The sequence below is a fragment of the Crocodylus porosus genome, unplaced genomic scaffold, assembly GCF_001723895.1.
Source record: "Crocodylus porosus isolate Cpor-Errol unplaced genomic scaffold, CroPor_comp1, whole genome shotgun sequence".
Taxonomy (NCBI): domain Eukaryota; kingdom Metazoa; phylum Chordata; order Crocodylia; family Crocodylidae; genus Crocodylus; species Crocodylus porosus.
Window position 1 is genome coordinate 94,822,783 of NW_017728931.1, and position 19,511 is coordinate 94,842,293.

The 19,511-nt window shown below is 41.7% G+C and overlaps 1 protein-coding gene across 2 annotated transcripts in view; it reads right to left on the reverse strand.

Moving 5' to 3' along the window:
• IMMP2L (inner mitochondrial membrane peptidase subunit 2) overlaps positions 1-19,511 on the reverse strand; it is an 875,599-nt gene that overhangs the window by 265,458 nt on the left and 590,630 nt on the right. For both annotated transcript variants that reach the window (XM_019543389.1, XM_019543387.1), the window contains exon 4: positions 6,735-6,800. In XM_019543389.1, coding sequence (XP_019398934.1) covers positions 6,735-6,800 — 66 coding nt within the window. The remainder of the gene's footprint in view (positions 1-6,734; positions 6,801-19,511) is intronic.

Genomic DNA, 19,511 nt, shown 5'->3' on the forward strand with positions numbered 1-19,511 from the left:
ATACAAAACTTCAGATTAAAAGAAAGGATGTCAGGAGACAACTCACAAAGGAACAACAGCTTCAGAATAGGAAACTCGTGTCCTTATAAGGCTTCCATGCATTCCCACTTTAATCAACTGATCAAAACAACCTTCCTGAAAATGATGACATTACTTTGATAACTCCACTTTAGACTGCAGTCCACAAGGAAGAAGTCACCAGCCCCATCCTATTGTTCTCAACATCCTTAGATTTCCACACATCATATAGCTATATTCTTTATATTCTACATTCTTCTCAAGATCTCACTCGTACCCAGAGAAAACATGTTCCCAATACCCGGAGTGAAAATACATGTCTCTGTTTTCCCCTGGACAATATCAAACTCTTTAGATAATATGCAAGAGTTACTCACAGTAAGGGGTAGGCTAGAGACAATCTATTACCAAACTCAGCCTTTCAAACTAGACAAGAAAATAAGTGGGGGGAATCTACAAGTGTGCTTTACTGCGAAGTTGACTAATTAGCTCCACAGTGAAGAGTAACAGTGTACATGTGCAGTGCTATTAGGCCAGAGTAAGCTAATTACTTCTGCCAAAGGATAGTACTGCCCAACACAAGTATTATCCTATTGTGGAGTTTAGTGTACCACAATGCACATTCAAATGGTGACCGGGGCTGGCTAGGGCACAAGGGTGCTACAGTGCAGGGGCTGCCTGCCAGCTAGCCCTACAGCATAGCACCCTCATGCCCCAGCCATCCCCTGTGCAGCACCTTGAGCTGGGGCAGAGCAGCTCTGGGCTGGCAGACTGACCCCCTCCTTCCCAGACCTTCCGCCAGCTGGGGCTGCACTGCTCGAGTTCAACATGCTGCGGGCCCAGGTTCACATGTAAACACTGCACCCAGGAGCCATAAACTCCTGTCCCTATTCCCAGCTACAAGGGCAGAGTGAGCTTTGTGAGCAAACTGTGCAGGAATTTATTCAGATGCATGAATTTTACATGCAGATGCATCCAGTATCTCCTATTAAATGATTCACTCTATAAGAAGCAGTCCAATATCAGTGGCCTTCCTTGAATGTATTCTCCTGACAGAAATTTGCAAAGCAAAACCTTGAAGTTCAGTAGACACTTTCAGCATGCTCTATTTCAGGGGCCAGCAACCCTTGGCACATGCCAGAGCATGGCATGTGAAGCCATTTTGCTTGGCATGCCACAGCTGGCCCAGGCTCTGGGTAGCTGCTGCTGGCCATGGAGCCTGAGCTCCTCTCAGCAAGTGGGAGGGAGGCTGCAAGCCCTGCTGTGAGCAGCCCAGGCTCTGTGGCAGACAGCAGCTGCCCAGAGCCTGGGCTGGATGTGGCAGGCAGCCGCAGCCTTGCAAGCAGCTGTACCTGGGCCCAGCTCATTGCTGCATGTGCCTGGGGGAGCACCATGGGGAAGGGGCTGTGCTCTACCGCTGGGGGCTGCATACCCGCAAAGCCTGACATCCGTACAGGGGCCAGGACAGGAGCAGAGCATGGGGTAATAAGGGGGCTATGTACCATCCTTGTCTCTGTTTCCAGCTACGAAGGGCAGGATGAGCTTTGTGAGCACAGCAGCCCTGCACAGGAGTCTCCAGCCCTGCTACCCCCATCCGCATCTCCTCTTCCTGCAAAGCTCATCCATGCAGTGGCTCAGGGAGCTGCGCCCCAAAGGGAGCCACATACTTGGCCTGAACTATGGCCCTGGGGATGGGGCAGGGCATCCCTCAGCCTGGCCATGGGGCTGGGGGAAGGTGCTCACAGTCAAGGGCAGTGCCACAGGGGTGGTTGTCTTGAGTGATCCCAGGGGGGCTCCTTCTCCTGCACCTGAGTGCCAGTGGACCAAGCTGAACCATACTGCTGTCCCCAACTCCCACCCCAGCTCTCACTCCTTCTGCAGAGCCAGGATTGGGGCCACTGCTACAGGGTAGCACAGACCTCAGCCACAGCCCTTGTCCCTGTTGTGGCTCAGGGGGTCCCAGAGGGATCTGCATTGCCCCTGCAGCTACTGCCCAGTCTGCAGTGGAGAAGGAGCCATCCCCCACCCATGCCCTATGCCTCAGCCCCTTCCCTACCATGTTCCCCAAGGCATGCTCTATTCTTTGAACTTAGCATCATGCTCCAATACTCAGTTCAGAAATGGTAGTACTTAGCTAAGTGCTCACTTGCAATACTGCAAATCTCTTATTGGTCCCAGTCATTAGGAAAATCGTTTCATCAGTGAAGCTCGATTCATCGTGAAAACCACAGATCAATTCATTCCCACATCCATCACCAATTAATTTGGGCATTCCTTACAATACAGAACATTTAATTTTGTCTCCTTCGATTATTTATGCCCCCTAAACAACACGTCTATTTTCTATTTACAACACCACAACTGCTGTAGGTTAGCTCGTATATAACCACATACACAGACACCATACACTTACCCTCACAATTAACACATATGCCCCGCCAAACTGATATACCTATATAGCCCCCCTCAAGCCGTATGACACCATCACATAAAATTATCCCCCATACCAATAGTCCTCTATGCCCCACAGACTCTCTGACAATGAATAATCCACTCATACCGTCCCAACTATCAGTGTGTACACATACACACCAAGGCCTAACTAGAAACAGGGGATTATTCATCTCCTTAAGCTTGATAAGGAAGAGGGAAGGGGAGCTGCTGTTCCTATTCTACTACAAGCTTGCACACTTCAGCCCTACATTTTCAGAGAAAATAAGAGAGCATTAGCTTTTCCATGTAATGAACCAGCTGTGCATGGAGCAACTCTGATCAAAAGTAGAGTGACAAGGGAAATCATTAAAAGCGGGCTCAAAGATGTGCCACTATAGTGCATAGGCGCACCATCTGCTTTAAAGATCCAGAATTAGGAGTAAAAGCAGTTTGCGTGCTCCCATATACCTACAAGATCAAGCACTTCCGTTCTATTACATGTCCATAATAAGAGAACAAAAAAAAATCAGATTTTCTAACCAGGGGTGGATAGCATTCATTTCACCCCTCCTCAGAAATCACACTGAAGTGTGGGGTCAATGTACACATAAGCAGGAAATAGTTTTACTGATTTTCAGTGGTACAATATTTTTTTCTGCTACTTTAGACTTCCAAATGATCTGACTGCAATTATTCAGTGTGCTAAGAAGAAAATGAATTTAGTTCTCATGAATATATTTTCTCCAAACTTTTCCAATCTATTTTCAGTTTAACTCAGAATATCATTTCATGGTGGCCAAAGATAATTTGATGCAACACATTAATGAACACATAAACAATACATTGAGACGATTCAATACAGACTTCACTTGTCTTCTGAATATATTTGTCTTCAAATTAGTCAAACAGAAAAGGAAATATTTTTATTATGTTTTTGATACATACTTTGTTGCCCCAATCACCTGTGTCCCATAATAACTTGTAATATCATTGCAGTAAATAATCAAACTCACATTTTAGGGGGAAAAAATGGCAAATTTGCACTCTCTCTGATTGTTATTGAAACATTTCATAGGTAGACAGATAGTGATAAATACTTCCTAAACTTAATTTTTTGGGAAAAATGTGTTGCCTTTTTATTACATAACATAAATCCTTCCAAGTAAAGTCTTAGGGTGAAGTCACATGTTACACTTGGGCCATACTAAGGGTACTTACAGCATAAGCACCTGCACAATAAAGCTCGTTAACTCATGCTAAGTGTCCTCTAAGCTTCTCAAAGTTACACCACTTCAGGCAAGGGTTAATTCTGGAATAGGCTACCTAGCTTATGTTAGGATAATTTCAGTCTGCTCCATGGAGATAAAATAAGCATTTTGTAGTCCTCCAGCATCCCAGGATGCATCGCTTCCAGCCTCCTCCACCCCCATTCAACCCAGAACAGGGATAGAACCCAGGTTTCCTGGCTCCTTGCCATGTCCCTGCTCACTAGCTCGCTAGTGGCAAGTCAGAGATGTGCAGGCAAAAAACAGTATTAAACCTTAATGGGTGACTGTTCACAGCATGTTCTAACTTTAACACTGCTTAATATTCCACAGATGTAGTCGAATCCTCTCCCCATCCCACTTTTCATAAGAAGTGTTCTAGGTCCTGAATTAGTTTTAGCTAATAAAGGTAAAGTTTTTTGGTAGGTTTTTCAAGTCCCTGATATGCTGATTCCTGATCTCTTTAAATAGTACTCTGTGTATGTGTGCATCACCCCTGCCCAACAAACACATACATATGTGTGTGTTACAAAACATAATGATTCTAGCTACAAATAAAAGCAAAATTCAAGTAGGTATTCCACCCTGCTCTCTGATTACAGTTACCATATTTCACAGTGTACAGGCTGACATAGTGTATAGGTCGACTCCTGGCTTTCCTATCTGAAAGGTAAGGATTTTCATAGGCACTGTGTATAAAACAATCCTTCTCACAGATAAACCTCATCCAATCCACACTAACCAGAAGGCCTGAAAAATTTAATTCTAAACAGCAGTTTTCTAACAGCCATTTTTGAAGAAGCAGGCTAATGGACGAGTAGAAAAGACAGCAACACTACTAAGTAATATTAGGTGAGGATGAGATGGAAAAACAGCTGCCTAACCAACATGCTTTCCCACTGGTAGAACTGCAGTTGCAGCGTGGACTAGAAGATCAATGGGCACCTATACACATGATGGAGCTCTGCAGATTAATTGAGTCAGCTACAAGTCTGCTTAAGCATGATAGTTAGTGCACTCCAGCAGGCTTCGCATCACGTGTATTCAGCATCCCTGCATTTCAAAATGGCAGCAGGGGTGCTTTAACTAAAGCTCATTGAACAAGCTTTAGTTAAAGTACCCACGTCACCATTTTGAAGCATGGGATGCTGAATACATGCAATGCTGTTGGCACTTTAATTAGAACAGCTCTCAGAGCCGCTAACTAAAATGCCACCCCCTCCACTCCTTTGACCCTGTAGCATGTGTATAGACACCCAATGAGATGGAAACAAATTAGAATAGGGAAAGAATTAGAATAGTTGGAGAGTCTAAGGAAGCCTCAGGAAACAAGATGTTGGATTTTGGAAAATTTTGAGATTTCAAAATTTAAACTAGGAAGTCCTATGCTACTACCAGGAAAACCCAAACAAAGATTGTCTAAATATCACTCCCTCTACTAGTTTAAATTGCTCCAGGTGAAATATACCTTCTGAACTGGGACAAAAATGGGACTTTTTGAAAAATTGAATTAAAAAATGAATTATAATAAAACAGAGAAAGAAAAAGAAGAATACCAATACTTCCTCTGCCCTAAACTAGCTAACAGTCCTCTGGTTAGAACACTCACCTGAGATGTGGTACATTATATTCAAGTCCCTACTCTGAATCAAAACTATCGGGGACTTATTAAATATTCACTCTGGGCCAGAGTGAGAATCAAGCAGATAAGGAACTTGAATTTTGGTTTCTCACATCCTATGCATGTGCTTGAACACTTCAGATATTGGTATTTTTAGGTTGCACTGTCTCTCTTCCTCTTTCTGTAAAATCCATTCTACATTTGAGAAAAATCTAGTAAAAAAAATCAATGTTTTCATAAAACGTTCTGGTTTCAATGCTACAGCATTTTATTCCTGAACATAAGTGCTATATCTTAAGAACATAAGTGCTATATTCAGTCAGACCAGAGGTCCATCTAGCCAAGTATATCCCTCACTCATTATCCACCCTAGCATCTACCATCATTGGTTTAGGAATGCCAGAGGATACAACTGAGTGTTCCATTTAATAGTTATTAATGGATATATGTTCTATGAATTTGTCTAGTCACTTTTTGAACCTGGTATACCATCTGCCTCTACAATATCCTGTGGAAATCAGGTCCACAAGTTAGCTGTGCTATGTAAAAAGTACTTTCTCTTGTTAGTTTTAAACCTATCTCCTTCTGCCTTCAATGAGTGAGTGTCCCTAAATTCTAGTATTCTGGGACTTGGTGAATAACATTTCCCTATTTACATTGTTCACACCCTTCATGACTTTATAGACCTCTACCCTATCCCCACTCAGCCTTTTACTTTTCAAACTAAAGAGCCTTAGCCTCTTCAGTCTCTCCTGATATGGCAGCTGCTCCATAACCCTTATCATCTTGGTTGCCTTTCTCTTTACCATTCAAATTCTACAACATCCTTGTTAAGACGCAGAGACCAGAACAGTGCCCAGAATTCAGGATATGGCTGCAACATAGACTTGTATATTTATATACAATATATATGTACACATACACATACACTTATACCTCAAAACAAACACATTCCAATGTTACTCCCTCTACAAGAGTAACTAATTCCAGGTGAGATTCACCATATTTCCCCATAGTGTGAGTTCCCGGAAAATCCTGCAATCAGGACAGTTGTTTGCATGAGTTATTTTCTTCAGAGATGTATCATTCCTACTTGAAAAACCGCAGCTCTGGAACCCTAATTTATACAAATCTCTGAACAATTGGCTTCCATAGATTTGTGAAAGGGAACCAGACACTATAGACAGCAAGCATGATTTACTCATGTAATTTTCATAACAAGGTGTGAAACATTTCTTATTTCTTTAGAAAATAGACATGTACAACAGACATCCCTGTTAAGAATAGACAGCAAGAAAATACTAGAAAGTTCTCGTTGTCTAGGATACTGATTTAAAATTCACTGAAAAGCAAAATGCTCTTATAAGAAGTTAGAGACTAAAGCTTAAAATACTTACTTGATAATGTCTCCTTCAAGAGCAATCACTCTTTTAATGATCTTCTGTTCAGGGTTTCTAGGAGACCTGAGAAAGGGGATAAGGTTATATAATCAGTAATGTTCTCATTGTTTTAAGAAAATGAAAAGAAAGTCCACAAAGAAATAGACACTATTAAAGTCATTTGGGAACTCCATGTTCTTCTTGATATAGCATCAATCATGATGTTCCACCTAAAGTGAAGCCACTCTTATCATTCTCATTTCAAACCACCTTAGAAAAACAGACACTGGAATATCACCTGAATACAAAAACTAAGATAATCAACAGGGTTTGCATTTCAAAATAAATGGGAAGATATTTGACATGGATGAAATTAGAATTCCCCATTACTGATGAATTGGGCCTTTGCAAGTGGTTTCAGATATTTAAACCTGAGTTATCCATCAAACATTAATCTCATATTTTGTTTAAACATTCATGTCATTTGTTTACTTTAGGGAGGGAAGAAACAACTGAAAACAATTTTAATATTTATCACAGTCAGTCAAATCCAGTTTAAATCAGTAAAGAAAATGTTCATCAATATCTTCAAAAATGAAAGGTTTAATCAATGCAAAATGTTCCAATATGATATATTTTAACTATGGTATTTTTTCACACAGAACTTGATATTCAGAGTAGTCTGGGGCCTGTAATCATGATACTTTTACATTGTCATAATTTACATCTATTTTATACACTTCCATAAATTACAACAGGATCCAAAGTAATCACATGACCACCTGCCCCACAGAGATGTGCACAGCTAATGCTATTCTACTGTTTTGCCACTTGCTAGAGGGAAGTAGGTCTGCCTGCCTTAAGCTATCTTGAGCTAAGGTAGGGATGCAGGATACATATATTGGTATAATTATCTCCCTGAATACAGTATTTCTAGACCAGATTTAAGTAATTTACATTAACATAAGGTGTATGTCATGTGTCTGCTTTTTTATTTGGTGTAAAGATTCATTATATAAGTATAAACATATTGTATGCCCAGGGTTACACATTAAGCACATAATAGTCAAGTTAAGGCTGCATTCACAGCCTAATTTAGGTGTTCTCCTGCATATACATTTTGATATACTACCACTAAAAATACAGTATTCTATCAAATTTCCTATAACACACAGACATCTGTTTCCTATAAACAGACAAATCATGTACTTTTTTATTGTGCAATTACTCTTAACCCATTCTTGATTTTAAATACATAACTGTACATACTTAATGTCGTTTATTCACATTATCTTAAAGAAATTTTCATTTGACTGTAGCATGCCACACACAGAAGCTGCCTATGTCATGTATGGCACTCCTGTTTCAGGCTGGCCACCCCTCCTCTAGACTGATGTGTCATAGCACTAATCTGTATCCACTCTACAAATAGATAGTGGCTATCACAGAAAATATATTCTAGACCTGCCATGTCAACTCATTTGCTCTCATCACCATATAAAATGAATGATTTTGATGGGTGTTGAGTTGATTGGAACAATTGAGCTGTATGGAAATGACTTCAATGACTGGTAGTCCAGGGGTTAAAATGCAGAGACTATAATATGATTTGTAATTGCTTAGGAACAGTTGTGTCTTGATATCATTTTCTGTATAGTATTACATAGCCTGACTTTTAATTCAAGTACCCCACATTTTAGTTATCTCATGTCTTTTATCTGTCTTCACCAAACAGAACAGAAAAATTTGTATTAGCTCTGCATGCCGTTCATGAGAGGAATCCAGCAAGTTTTAGATGGCAAAGTGATATTATTAGCTGGAGCACCTTTAGCACTTGTTGACAACATTACTTTTCCCAGCACATTTCTGTGCGTCAATACTCCAGGGGAATTATGATCAGGTGTAGGAGAAGACCAGGGCTCAGCATGCTATTTTATCTACTAAAGTTACTATAAATTAAACAGGTTTTTTTTGTAAAATTACTTTCTACCTTTTTTTTTTAATTTACGCTAAGTATGTAGCATGTCTTTCTATAAAATTTATTGACTAATCAGAAATAATAATACATAATGTATGTGCTAAAGTATGTGTTTTTTCAAAAGAATGAAAAAAAAGGCCATCAATTTTTAAAGCTGCTCTTTCAAAATTCTATCCTGATTTCACACATCACTTTTAAAGGTTCTTCTGAATTCCCCTCATAAGCATTTCCATTTGATTAACATATACATTTGTAATGTAATTACTGACCTCTGTGTTAATTTGTCTCTACTTAGCAATAACTGTAATGACCTTGAATAAACATCATTCTAAATCAGAGGCAAGAACATTCATTTCAAAGTGGTCACTTTTGTGCCAAAAATAGTACATTTAAAAAAAAAACAAACCCAAAACTGAATGTACTAAAAATGCTTCAAAAATAGCCTTATACATGAATATTTTTTTAACATCTAGAACCAGAATAGACATAGTACATTAAAATAAGCATTATCTTTACATTTTTCCTAAGTCACCCAAATGAAAAAGTAAACCCAAGGGTTAAAAAGGTATGTTTAAAAGGTTCCAAAACATATTAATACCTCTAAACCAATATTTTCAACTGACTGCAAAGGAGTAGTTTTTTTAGTGTCCTCATGTAATGAACAGTACATGACGGATTACATTATCAAGTCATGATACTGTAACATGCTTAATATAATCCTAAAGGCTGTGTGCTAGGAGTTCAGTGCAGGAGTGAAACCTTAAATGCTTATGGAAGACTTAAAAAGAACAAGATGCATAGGAAATCTGGTATTTTAGAAATTTTTTTACTCAAAAAACCTGCAATATTTTAGCTTATCCTTGGGCTATTCATTTGGTCAAAAAATAAGAAAAAACATATTATTTGTAAATTATTAATTGAATATTTTGGCAAAGTGTGTAACTATTGTTAAATCTGCTTTAACTGTGAGAGAGGAAACATCTTCAGATACTTTTAAATACCCTTTTTTCAGCCTATCTATAACCGATGTCCCTATCAACTCTGATAGCCTATTTTGTCAGTTAGCCTCAGTGGCATGTCCAGACGAGCATTGAGGTGTGATTTGTGATGCTGTAGATGCTGCACATGCAAGCGTTCCCTGCCCTGCTACTTTGCAGTGCAGGAGGGTTTTTTTGAACCCCAGAGATCCTAGGGTCAAAAAGACCCAAGCCAAAAAAAACAGGGCAGGGCAGCTCAAGTGACAGCAGTGCACACTGCCCAAACCCAGAGCCTGGCCAGCTGGAGCCATGCTCCAGCTGCTAGTCAGGATTCCTGGTGCAGGAGTGCCACAGCTGCACCTCCCGGAGGCCCCCAAGACCCCAAGTAAGGCTGCTGGCACTAGCACAGTTCCTGGCCCCAGCCTCCCTTATGCCACCTGGGGTACCTTGCAGCATGCCTGGAGCATGCATGGCACAGGTGTTCCCCAGGGACAAGTAGCAGCAGCGCAAGGTGTGCCACTGTTACTTTTCCCTGGGGAAGCACAAGTTCCTCCTTGTCTGGATGCACCCTCTGTGTCCATCCCCTGGGAAGGCAGAAGTAATGGGAGGACATCATAGGATAATTTTGTATAGGCCTCTCATAGGCACTGACCACGAGTATTAGGTTCTAGAAACTCTGAAGAAGCTCTGAAAACCTGAAAAAATAGAGTTTTCCCCTCCTTAGGGATATCTGTCTAGAATTACCATAGACAAATAATCTTGATTAAATTTTACTTATTAAAAACAGGGAAACTGAATAAAAACAAAAGAAATTATTTTTTAGCATGGTTAGATCTTGCATTTATTTGCTAGGCAGGCTTTTCAAACTTAAATACAGGCAAAAAAGATCTTACATACTTTAAAAAATTATGTCCCCGCCCTAGTATACTCATGTCCAGTCAAGATTAGCTACTAAGTCCAGAAGAGATTAATGATTCCCTCCCTGCCACCCCACCCTGCCTTATCAGGTTGGCTACGCAACATTAAACCCATCTTCCAAACTAGTTTTTTCTAGCTATGTACACATACAATTAGGTTTCTACATGTTACATTCTCTGAGATATGGCCCACAAAGATATAAATAGCCTTACTGAAAAACAAGTCTCTGATAGACCTAACTTTCAAACTCAAGTACCAGATTTCACACATTACTTTCTTTATCTTTTTCCTAGCCTTTTACTGAACTACCTTTTTAAAAAACAGAGATTGACCCTTTTTCAATAAATTATTAGTTTGACTTGGATGTAAAATAAAATTACAAAAAAATTCAGTTCAGATTGCTCCATAATAAGATTTTTTGTTCTCACCCAACTGACAAAAATAAACGTTCTTGTTTCAAGCTGAAATATTTAATTAATAAAAGGGACTAAAGGCCTACAATCATGAAGCACAAGGTTCTATATTTTTTAGTCAATAGCCAAGGAGTTCGGACAGTCAGACATGTCTATACTGTAGTAGTAGTGTGTTTCAACTAAAATGTCCTGAGTATGTCCTGGCCCACCTGTTCCTACAGCCACACTCCAAACCCAAAGATATCTTGATGAAGATGCCCCGGACCATCCTTGGCTGTTCTCAAGCACACTAAAGACTAACACCTTGAGAGCACTAACAGAAGGTCTCCCCGAAGTTTTTTCACCATGGTATTTCTGGGTTGAGTTCAGGCTCAAAAAAGCACATACATCTCTGACTTAGTTAGACTATAAGGTGCATCTCTACTCTGCCTTCTAAGCAGGATTATTTTGGGGTGTATCAAGGCCCCTGATGCTGGTTAATTGTTAGTAGTTAATTGCTACAATTAGCAACTGGTTAATTGCACAATAAATTTAGACATGCTACACATGCAAAGTAACTATCACCCATTAAAAATGGCTGGGTCATAAAAATGGCCAATGAGCCATAGAACGTAGGACATTTTTATAGCTTGCTTCTATCAAGCTTTAATTTGAACCTGTGGCACATCACACACAGGGCGACAGTGTTTAGCTTTGTCTTCCAGTTTCCCAGAGTAGCCTACTTTCTCTCCCTGTCCCTCACACCCCCTGCTTCCTGTAGGGGGACTCTAGACGCAGACAGAAGTGCAGCTCCCCGGTCTAACTCATAGCTTTCACAGAGCACCATTAGTTAAACCAATCCTCCCAACCCAACAGACATTAGTTGTTGGGTCAGGAAGGTAAGAGATTGAGCACCAATTTGGAGCTAATACAGAGAGAGGTCATGTGCTGGTAGCCTCTTCCCCTAGTCCTGCCTCCCTATTCCCAGCTCCAGTGCTGTCTCAGGATAGGAGTGGGGAAAATGGAGGACAAGGAGCTCAGACTGGTGTTTGCTGAGTCTGTGCTGGAATGGGGGTGGGTGAATTGGAGCCCCCCACCTCAGATAACCCCAGCCCAAGCTCCCGCTCCTCCATCCTGAGACAGCACTGGGAGCAGACAAGTTAATGAAGGTGCTCTACTGTGGGGCACCTTCATTTGTACCCTCATACAATGGTGCATGATAGCAGTGCTCTTCAGCTGTGGTCTTCTATTAGGGCAGTGTTTCTTAACCTGTGGGTCGTGACCCAAACGTGGGTCCCAAGAATATATGAAAGGGTCATGAACAAACTTCAGAAAAATGAATCAACAAACTTTAAGTATGGATTCTCCTTTAAAAGAGAATTACATGGGAAGCCATGGCTTTTCCCTTGCAGGGTGACAGAGTTCTAGCCTGGGAGGGCCTACTTGCCTAGCTTACGTTTCATTCATAGCACAACTGTAGAGAATAATGATAGCCCCTGCCAGCACCTCTCCTGTGAACATGAAGCAGTTCACGTGGCATGACAGTCTCTATTGAGTAGTACTGCCTGTTGTTTGATGAAAGTACGATCTGTCAGAGGCCATAGATGCTATCCTTTTGGAAAACCAGGGAGGGTGCAGAAAAGAGCCCCAAAAATTATTCAAGGGTATAAAAACCAGAAAAATTCAAATAAGAAATAAGTTACATGTTTTTTACAGTGAGGGAACTAACTACAATGGGACTCACCAAAGAAAGACATGAAGCAATGGACTTCCTATGGAGGATTAGTCTATAAAGAATTCTCTCCTTTTCCTGTATTCGTATCAAGACCGAATGCTTTTCTTGAAGATATGCTTTAGCCAAAACTCAGGTTTTGCTTTAGTCAAGCAAGTTATTAGGCTCAACATAGAGGTTACTTGATGAACTGTGCTATACAAGAGATCAGAACAGATAGAGTTAATGGTCCCTTCTGACCTTCAGCTCTGTGAATCCATCCCCTAGATCTCTCAGACAGAAAACAACACAGTCATTCTACAGCATCTGCAATTGCTTCAACAGATTTACAGGCTGCATGCTGAGTGAAGAGAGATTTTTCTACCAACTGAATCAACAGGGTTTGGGTACCATATCCAGATGTGAAACCAAATTGGCTGAGATTATGGGCTAGAGTACTCCACATATTGCTTGAGTTGGCTCCCCATAGTATTAACAAAAATAAATTTCCAAATCTGGAGACTGAGACAAGATAATAATTTGAGAGATTATCTGTAAAAAAAAAAAAGATGGTTTCATGAATAGAGCTATAATAATTTCTCCTTTAACGGAAGCTGACTACCTCAGGTAAGCACTGACAATCTTTTCCAGACCTCAACAGCTATTTATTGCTCTAATGAAAATGAAAATACAACTTTAAAAATACAACTTATATTTTTGAAAAATAACTTTCCTCTTTCTTCTCTCATCCATATTTCTGTACACAGGTCATCTCAAGCATGTAATATATAGCCCTGTCCACATTATATAGACAAGATTTTATTCCATGCCATCAGAATATTGTTAAAAATACAATTTCCTATATAACTGCATTTTCAGTGAAATGTAGAAGGTCTCTCAATCTTTCAATCTCAATGAGAAGTCCCCAAGAACATAAGAAACACCAAATATACCAGAATATTTTATGGATCTGCATCTTACAGGTTCTTAAAATTTTATGCTATTTGTCAGAAATGACAATTACTCGATTACAATTTGTCAGAAAATTACTAGATTTTTTTATACAGTCTTACAGTTCACACGGGCTTTTCAGAGCTGGAGATAGCAAAATCAATCACTTACTCAAGATAACTTGCTGATCCATATCCCAAAGCATTTTATTATTTTGCTACACCTTATGAGTCTAGAGATTTTTCTCCAGACAACCATGAAAACCAAGACAGGATAGCCAAGAGACAGCATGAAAACAGGCAAAGGTAATGTGACTGACTAGAACCATGGGACAGTGAAACAACTCAGCTTTGATGGCAGTTACACTCGAACCATACAAAAACACAAAGTTATCAGGCCAGACCTATGGAACAAGGAGCCATGTTTACTGTTTCCAAAAGAGGCCTTTGGAGAGGCCTGCTTTCTTCTCCATTATCATGTCACTCACTATAGCTTCCACAAGCACCCATGCAATCATTCACCAACACAGCAACACTCTTATTCACAGCTGATATACTCATGAAACACAACTATCTCTATCCTTCAATATACACTCACAGTCTCCAACTCACACAATACATTCTGGTACATGTACCACCCACTGACTTCTCTTCTGTGTGTCACTCTCAGGGCACCCTACTTAATTATGCTTAGATATCAAATCTCCCTCACTAAGATCACACTTTAAAGGCTTTTTCCAAATGGGTGATGAGGGGACTTCTCTCAGCTACTTCATGGGGGTCGCATGGGGGACTCCCTTTATCTCCTAGATCATGGGTGCTCAACCTCTGGCCTGCAGGCTAAATGTGGAATAGCATCTAGCCCTGGGCCAGGAAATATAGCAGTGGGGAGCAGCAGCCATTAATACTGAAACCCTCCTGTGTTGCCATATTCCCGTGCCTCCTCCCCACGAACAGCCAGATAGGGCCAAGCCAGGCCCCCTCCCCCCTGCACAACTGAATCAGGGCCAGGCCACAGCCGCTTCCCACCATGCAGCTGAACTGGGGCCAGACTATGACCCCTTCCCCCAGCATGGCTGAACCATGGCCAGAGTCATACCTCTTTCATTCACACAACTGAATCAGGACTGGAACATGCCCCCCTCCCCGCAAGCAACTGAATCAGGCCCAGCCCACATCCCCTTCCCCTGGCACAGCTGGATCAGGTTTGGGCTTCTCCTCACCCTTCTCCGAACAGCCAAATCAAACCCCACCATGCCTGCCCTGGGTGCCAGATCTGGCCCATGGCCATACTGGGCAGAGCCCATCTGGCCCACCAGGGGAAAAGGTTGAGCACTAGTGTCGCAGATTATGTTAGATCTTCTCAGAATCATAGAAGGAAGGAGTGTCCTCACTTTTCCTCCTGGAGGAAAATAATTGTCAACTATGTGGCTTCAAATGAAGTCCTAATCTCCCCTTATTCTCTGATTTACAGAAAGAGGGGTAGGTCACTGCACAAGAGCAGTGGTTCTTTATTCAGCCAGTGGCAGCTTGAAGGGAAGACTTCAAAGGTAGACCTAGAGGGGAACACAGTGTCATACATGCACACCCCTTTCAGCCAGTGATGCCATGGGACTCACAGCTGGGAATTTTTTGTTAACCAGCTGAGTAAGAATTCCTCTCCCTTCCCCATCTGTGCTCAGTGGCATGTCTCCTTCCCTCTTCTCCCTCCCCCCACCCCACCTGTGTCAGTGTCCCTGGCTGGCTCGGAAATGGGGGCAGGAGCAGGGGGAGGCTCCAGAACTACTCCTGATCATGCCAGCCAGCCTCCTCAGGGATCAAGGCTCAGCCAGGGACAGTAGGAATGGCAGAAAGATTCTCCCTTCTTGTCCAGTCCCTCCAGGTGTTCTTCTTCAGCCCAGAAGCAGGCACAGGGAAAGGAAACTGGCCAGGTGCCACCACTGCTGCTGCCTCGGGCCAGGCCTGGCTCCATGTGCCACCTAGCTGAAGTGAGGCAGGAGGGGCTCTGGAGCCTCCCCATAACCCCTGGAGCAGCTAGGGATAGTGGGGACAGCAGCAGTGACAGGCAGGAGAGGCAGAGGATTGGAATGGGAAGGGAGGGAGCATGCTGCAAAGCATAGAGGGGAAGGATGCAGGGAGGGAAGTTTCTTACCTGCAACACTGGTTTTTCGCATTCCCACTTTACAAAATCCTGGATCTGCCCATAGAAGAAATTGAAACTATTGGGAAGTGCAGAGCAGAAAGGACCCAGAAGTGAAGGGAGGAGTTGCAGAACTAGCTAGGAAGTCTGCTATTTAGTAGGCTTATCTTGAATTAAAAGGCTCCAAGTGTCCCTCAACACCTTTGCTTAGAAAGCAGCAAGGGGGTTGAGTCAGTAATTGCCCTAGATGTGCCCCTTCTCTCATCTGAGCTACTGAGTTGCACTAAATGAAAACCATTTAATATAATACCAAATAATGCCTTCCATATGCTCATTAACATTATATCAATCATTAAACTTTCACGGCACTGCCATTTTTTGCATGTGTCATTTCACCATCTAATCACCCCTTCATTCTTTGATTCCTCTTTGTATTCTCCCAATAGTCCCCTATAGCAATTTATGTTTAAAAGCTTGGAACTAAAGTTGCTTTTCCACAGACAGTGCTTGTTAGCATCTATCCCAAGATCCCAGCAGGCTAAGTGAAGGAAGGCAATTGCTTCATTTCTACTCTCTAAAGGAATATAGACACATACATCTCCAAATACTATATGAGATCATTCCCTGCTGAGCATGCACTCTTCTGTAATAAAAAAGTAACCCACAGATCCTGGATAATGGTCAGACATGATATTTGATGCTCAGAGTAGACAAACTAAAAGCAATTATATTTTTCAACGGACATTAGTAGAATATCTATTACAAAAAGAAAAAAAAATTAGACTCTGTTGGCATTCAAGTCTATCTAAATTACTGCTGTATCACCTTCAAAGAACACCCAGAGTTTGTGGGTGCATGTGTGGAACAAAGAGGAGATAGTTTTGTACTATTAACCCATAATCAAGAAGCATGTAATATAATTTAAAAGGAGTAGACTGTATGAGACACTGCGATAACCTCCACTTATTTAATATGATACATTATTTTGGTTAGCATTCATATGTGGAATCTGTTCTATATTTTTTTGGTTGATGCAAACAGACCATTTTATAGAGTAAGACCAATAAGAAATATTTAAATGTCATGGTAAGAGGTGTCCAATGTTTGTATGTAAATTTACTCATGTACAGTTTGAGCTCAGTTTATTTTCAGACTATACCAAATGAGATTTATGGGAACCAGTGACTTGGCTCACTAATAGGCCCCCTCGACATATTACAGGTATTGTGCAATTAACTAGTTAATTGCAAAATTCCCTGGAGACCAGCTACATATGTAAAGTAGCTGTCACACTATAAAAAGCTCCAACCAGCTATAAAGTTAGACCTCAAAAATATGTACCATATAGTTAGTTGTTATTGAGGTTTAATTTGCATATGTAATAGGGTCTTGGGCTCCAGGATGTGAGAAACCTCCAGCCCCCTGAATGATTTCCCTGGTCCCAGGGTTTCCTGTACCCCCATGGTGGAGAGACTGCCACAGCAGCAATCCTCTATACTCAGAGTTGCAAGCAGTGCTCCCACAGCTGGAAGCACCTCAGCTGGAGTGTGCAGAGCTCCCAGCCACGGGAGTTGCCCCTGCACCAACAATAAAGCACAATGAGATCTAATGCATGATCCCACAGTCACACCTACTGCCATGCATGTGTGGCATGGCAGGAGGCATGACTATGTGAATCACGCTTTAGATCCCATCACGCCTTTACCTGCAAGTGTAGAAGGGGCCTTATTTACATAAAAAATAAGAACACTTTTTTTATGGGTATCTTTTTGCATCTATAACTGGCTCCTGTATTTTTAAAACCCTTGTGTCTAGAACCAGTAAATAACTTAGGCAGGCTTTACTAGTTGAAGTCCATCTAGGATCCAAAAATGTCCTGCTCAGTGGCAGTCTAACTCTGGAGGTGCCTCCCTGTTTGACCTGAATATTCCACAGGTGCCTGTAGCTTTTCTTGTTCAGACCTGGGCAGTTGTGGCCAACTGGGCACATGGCTCTTGCCTAGACCTGATTGGGATCTTGAAACTAGTGAGAACAGTCCTTACAGATGGGTCTGATAAATGTGCTCAGAGACATCTACCTGAACAGAGGCACTTCAGGGTATTTTTGTTAAAAATATGCTTGGAGAAAGAGGTGGTGGTGATAATAGGTGTTAACTCTTTCACTGGGCAAGTTTAAAAGGGAACAGGGAATCCTGATTGGCTATTTCAAAATAGTAATACAGAAAAAAGTATCTGCCTAAGTCAAGTGTCTGAGCCCCTGGGGGACGCAAGCCTTCAGACACAGCTCTGCCCTTAAGGCCAGATTCTATTCCACCAGTTAGGTGTGAAAGCTGGATGGATACTCCTCACTGCTGTTCTGCAATTCATTCTTAAGGGTAAGACAATGGTCTAGGTGCATTATTGGACTGAATAAAGTGGAATAGAATCACACGTAGGTGCCTGAGTCCACTTAGATGCCAAACAAGTAGTTCAGAATCCAAGCCTCAGTATTACTTTCTAGCGTTCTCCATGCAGTTGCCCACTCACCATGGATGCCATTCTGAGGCACCAAACTCTCCCTATAGCACAAAATGAACCTAGCCATCTTACTCTGGGCTCCATCTTCAGTGTCCAGGTGCCTAAAAAGTATGTAGCATAGAGCCTAACTTGTATGTACCTAAGTGCTTCATTGGATCTAGCCCTTTTGAGTTTGAGTAGGAGCTTTTCTCTCCTAGGCTAGGGACAGAAGTTACACATGAACCAGTTTAAGTGATCAAAAACTGGTTTAAACCTGTAACATAACAGAAGTTCAGTGCACATAAGCCAGTTTCAAAATACCTGAAAATGGTTTAATATAAGCCTGGTTGAATATAGTATCAGACTTAACTGATTTGGGTCAAACCAGTTCATGAAACTTTTGTCCCAGATCCCTTCCTGGTTCAAGTTAAATCATAGTTCCCCAGCATCTCAACATGTTTCCAGCCCTGGGTTGGGTTATGCTGTCTGCTCCAGCAGAGAAGGGTTGGGAGGGTGGGGAGAAGAGGCAGGGACTGCCCCCTCCAGGCAAACCATGGCTGGGAGCTGGAGCCAGGGAGGATGGTTAAACCCAGCTTCCCCCAAATACAGAGCTGACCTGCCCTGTTAAACTTACTGAAAGTTACTGCCAGCTATGGCTGTGGACTATAAATCCCAGAGACACCTGAAAACAGGAAGAGGAAGTGACGAGCAACCCTGCAGAGTCCTGCTTCTGTGATGCAGGACTTCAAATTCCAGAGCCCTTGGGGGCAGCAAGAAAAGGAAATGTCAGAGAGCCATTCTTTAGCCCCTGCCACCCCACTTCTGTCCTGAGCCACCACAGGCATGTGGCTGCATTACTTGATTCAAAGGTAAATGTGTATCCAGTTGTTTAGTCTCTGAAGCTTAGGCTGCCCTGCAAAGACTGAATTGGTTCTGTTTTGGGTTTTTTGACTGTCTGTACTTAGCCCTGAAGTTTATATTGCATATTTAAGTTTTTTTCATGACATTTTAGGAGGGTTAGGACAATCAGCTTCTTGGGAAACACATATAAGGAGTATTCTCCAGGTGTTGTGGCCTGCTTAAGTCCTGCTTACTCCCTAAACTGTACCAGATTAGAAGATCTTAGAAAAGTTTATTAAAGAGGCCATCCTTAATGGACTGGCTGATGCCAACATCTGAAGGGATAGCCAGCACAGGTTTGTTGCAGATAGGTCTTGCTTGACCAATCTCATTT